At 39.5% G+C, this 3030-nt stretch overlaps 1 protein-coding gene across 1 annotated transcript in view; it reads right to left on the bottom strand.

The window, feature by feature from the left end:
• Positions 1-442: 442 nt before the first annotated feature.
• Positions 443-3030, bottom strand: part of ANKRD7 (ankyrin repeat domain 7) — a 22923-nt gene continuing 20335 nt past the window's right edge. Inside the window, 1 exon segment of the mRNA XM_006859361.1 lies at positions 443-510. Coding sequence (XP_006859423.1) covers positions 443-510 — 68 coding nt within the window.

Here is a 3030-nt window from a genome sequence, read left to right as displayed (position 1 = left end):
CTCAACTCATTTTTAATACTATTTATTTTCTTTTGAATACATCTTTAATCCCATTCCTACTTTGTCTAATGACCTCTTTGCCACAGCTCCCTCTGTTTCTTTGCAGTTTCTTCTCTCTCCTTTCTCAGCTCAGCTTGCTTCCCACCCATGTGCACTTTCCATGGTACTCTCCCTCTCTCCTTCTCTCATTAGGTCCCAGCATCCTTACCCTGTCTTCTAGTTCACCTCTCTCCAGCTCATGCTGGTGCTTTTGAACAACTGCTGCTTATCTTTAGATAAATTAGTTATATAAATTGTTTCTGAAAACTGAGTCTGGAAGAACAACATAGATTTATCCATGACAAAGATGTTGTTGTAAAGTGTCAACTGATAGGGACCCTGCATAGGGTTTATGAGGAGTGGATGGTGGGTTTGAACTGCCAACTTTGTGGTACCAGTCCAGTTATCCTACAGCACCGTATTGGGATTCCATGACTGCCAAACACAGGCTAGGCATAACTCCAATATAAACTAAAAGACAAAATCAGAAAATTTAGTATTTTTGTCCTAAATAGTTAGAACTGGTGCACATTAATGGAAAACACACATTCCTACAGGATATTTCTGATCCGTTTCTATCTTTACCTGCATATATTCTGTATAAGGAGCTCTGGTAGCACAGTGGTTATGAGTTGGGTTGCTAGCCTCAAGGTCAGAAGTTCGAAACTACCAGCCATTTGGCCAGAGAACAATGAGGCTTTCTTCTCCTGTAAAGATTTACAGGCTCAGACACCCTATGCAGGGGCACTATGAACTGGAACCAAACCCACAGCACACCACCACCACCACCACCACTATATATAACCAAAACACAAAATCACTGCCAGTGAGTTGATTCTGACTCACAGTGACCCTGTATAAGGTTTAAGTAGCTGTGATTCCTTATGGAAGCAGAAAATCTCACCTTTCTCTCATGGATCCTCCAGTTAGTAGTCCAGTGCTTATCTTACAGTGCCACCAGGACTCCTTATACTCTACATAAAACCCTCCATTTTACAAAGCTTAGCATCTGTAGGATAAGCACTGGACTGCTAACACAAGGTAAGCAGTTCAGGCCCAACAGTGATTCCTTGGAAACCTTACACAGGGTTGTAATAAGGTTACTCAATGGCACTTAACATCACCACCATTTAGATTGTCCACTAGATGGCAGACAGTTACATTGAGAAACTGACAACAACAACAACAAAGATTTTCCAGAATTAAGTTTTCTTATAAAGAAGAGGAAGGAGCTCTGGTAGCGTAGTGGTTACGAATCGGGCTGTGAACCTTAAGGTCAGCGGTTTGAAACTACCAGCCGCTCCGTGGGAGAAAGATGAGGCTTTCTACTCCCGTAAGGATTTACACCCTCGGAAACCCTGTACAGGGTCGCTATGGGTCGGAACCTACTCGACGGCACTTAACAACAACAACATAAAGAAGAGGCTTTAAAAATAAATAAATAAATGAAGTACAAAATAAACTGTCCTAAAAGCACCTTAAATCAACATCCAGGATGAAACCCTTTCAAATTTCTGTTATCTTGTCATTATTTATGAGTCAGGAAAAAAAAAAAATGTTACATAAAGGAAATGTTTCTTAGCTAAAAAGTTTAAATAAGAGGTTTACAATGCTCATCACTAAATTAGGCATAAGATGAAAATGTACCAGAGCAGTCCTGGGAATAAAAAGGTCTAGACTTTTAAAAGATTCTGATTAATTATAGATAGCTCTTGTGTCAAGAAGGAGAAATAAATGACCATATGAAGACAACATATTCAAATTATGTAGCAGTAAACTAAAGGATTTAGAATTGGGATAACTATAAGAAATCACCAACTTAAACTCTGTTATTCCATATGCGCAACTGATGGTCTATTCTACAATCCGCCCCAGCCTTTTTGACCTATGATATGGAGTTTTTCCACTGTCTCTTCCAATAGATGTAGTCAATTTGATTTATGTGAATGCTATCTGGTAAAGTCCATGTGTATAGTCGAGTTCTCTGTTGTTAAAAAAAAAGTCATAGGTCTTGTAAAATTCTATCATGTCATCTCCAGCACTGTTTCTATTACCAAGGCAATATTTTCCAACTACTGATCCTTGCTTTCAACTTTTACATTCCAATCACCAGTAATTATCAATATATCTTGATTACAAGCTTGATCTATTTCAAACTTAAAAATTAAAAAGTTGGTTTGTTGTTGTTGTTAGGTACCATCAAGTCAATACCAACCCATAGCGACCTTATGCATAGCTGAACGAAACACTGCCCAATCCTGGGCCAACCTCACTATTGTTGCCACGCTTGAGTCCATCGATGCTGCCCCTTGGCCAATCCATCTGTTGGGGGTCTTCCTCTTTTTCTTTGACCCTCCACCTTACCAAACATGATTATCTTTCTCCAGTGATTGGTCCCTCCTGACAATATGTCCAAAGTATGAGAAACGAAGTTTGGCTATCTTGGCCTCTAAGGAGCATTCTGGCTGCGCTTCATCCAAAACGTATCTAATGGTTCTTTATGCAGCCCATGGCACTTTCAATATTCTCCTCCAACACTTTAAGTCAAAGGCATCAATTCTTCTACGGTCTTCCTTATTCACTGTCCAGCTTTTGCATTCAATGAGGTTATTGAAAATACCATGGCTTGGGTCAGACACACCTTAGTCTTCAAGCTGACATCTTTGCTCTTCAACACTTTAAAAAGGTCTTGTGCAGCAGATTTGCCTAATGCAATACATCATTTGACTTCTCGACTGCTGCTTTCGTGTGTGTTGATAGTTGAGCCAAGAAAAATGAAGTACTTGACAACTTCAATCTTTTCTCCGTTGAGAAGAATGTTGTTTATTGGACCAGTGGTGAGGATTCTTGTTTTCTTGACTTTGAGATGTAATCCATACTGAAGGCTGTGATCTTTGATCTTCATCAGTAAATGTTTTAAGTGCTCTTCACTTTCAGCAAGCAAGGTTGTATCATCTGCATATCGCAGGTTGTTAATGAGTCTTCCTCCAA

This window comes from Chrysochloris asiatica, unplaced genomic scaffold, assembly GCF_000296735.1.
Source record: "Chrysochloris asiatica unplaced genomic scaffold, ChrAsi1.0 scaffold00032, whole genome shotgun sequence".
In the NCBI taxonomy this organism is placed as follows: Eukaryota; Metazoa; Chordata; class Mammalia; order Afrosoricida; family Chrysochloridae; genus Chrysochloris; species Chrysochloris asiatica.
The sequence above is the reverse complement of the archived record's forward strand: the minus strand, read 5'-3'. Positions and strand labels throughout refer to the sequence as shown.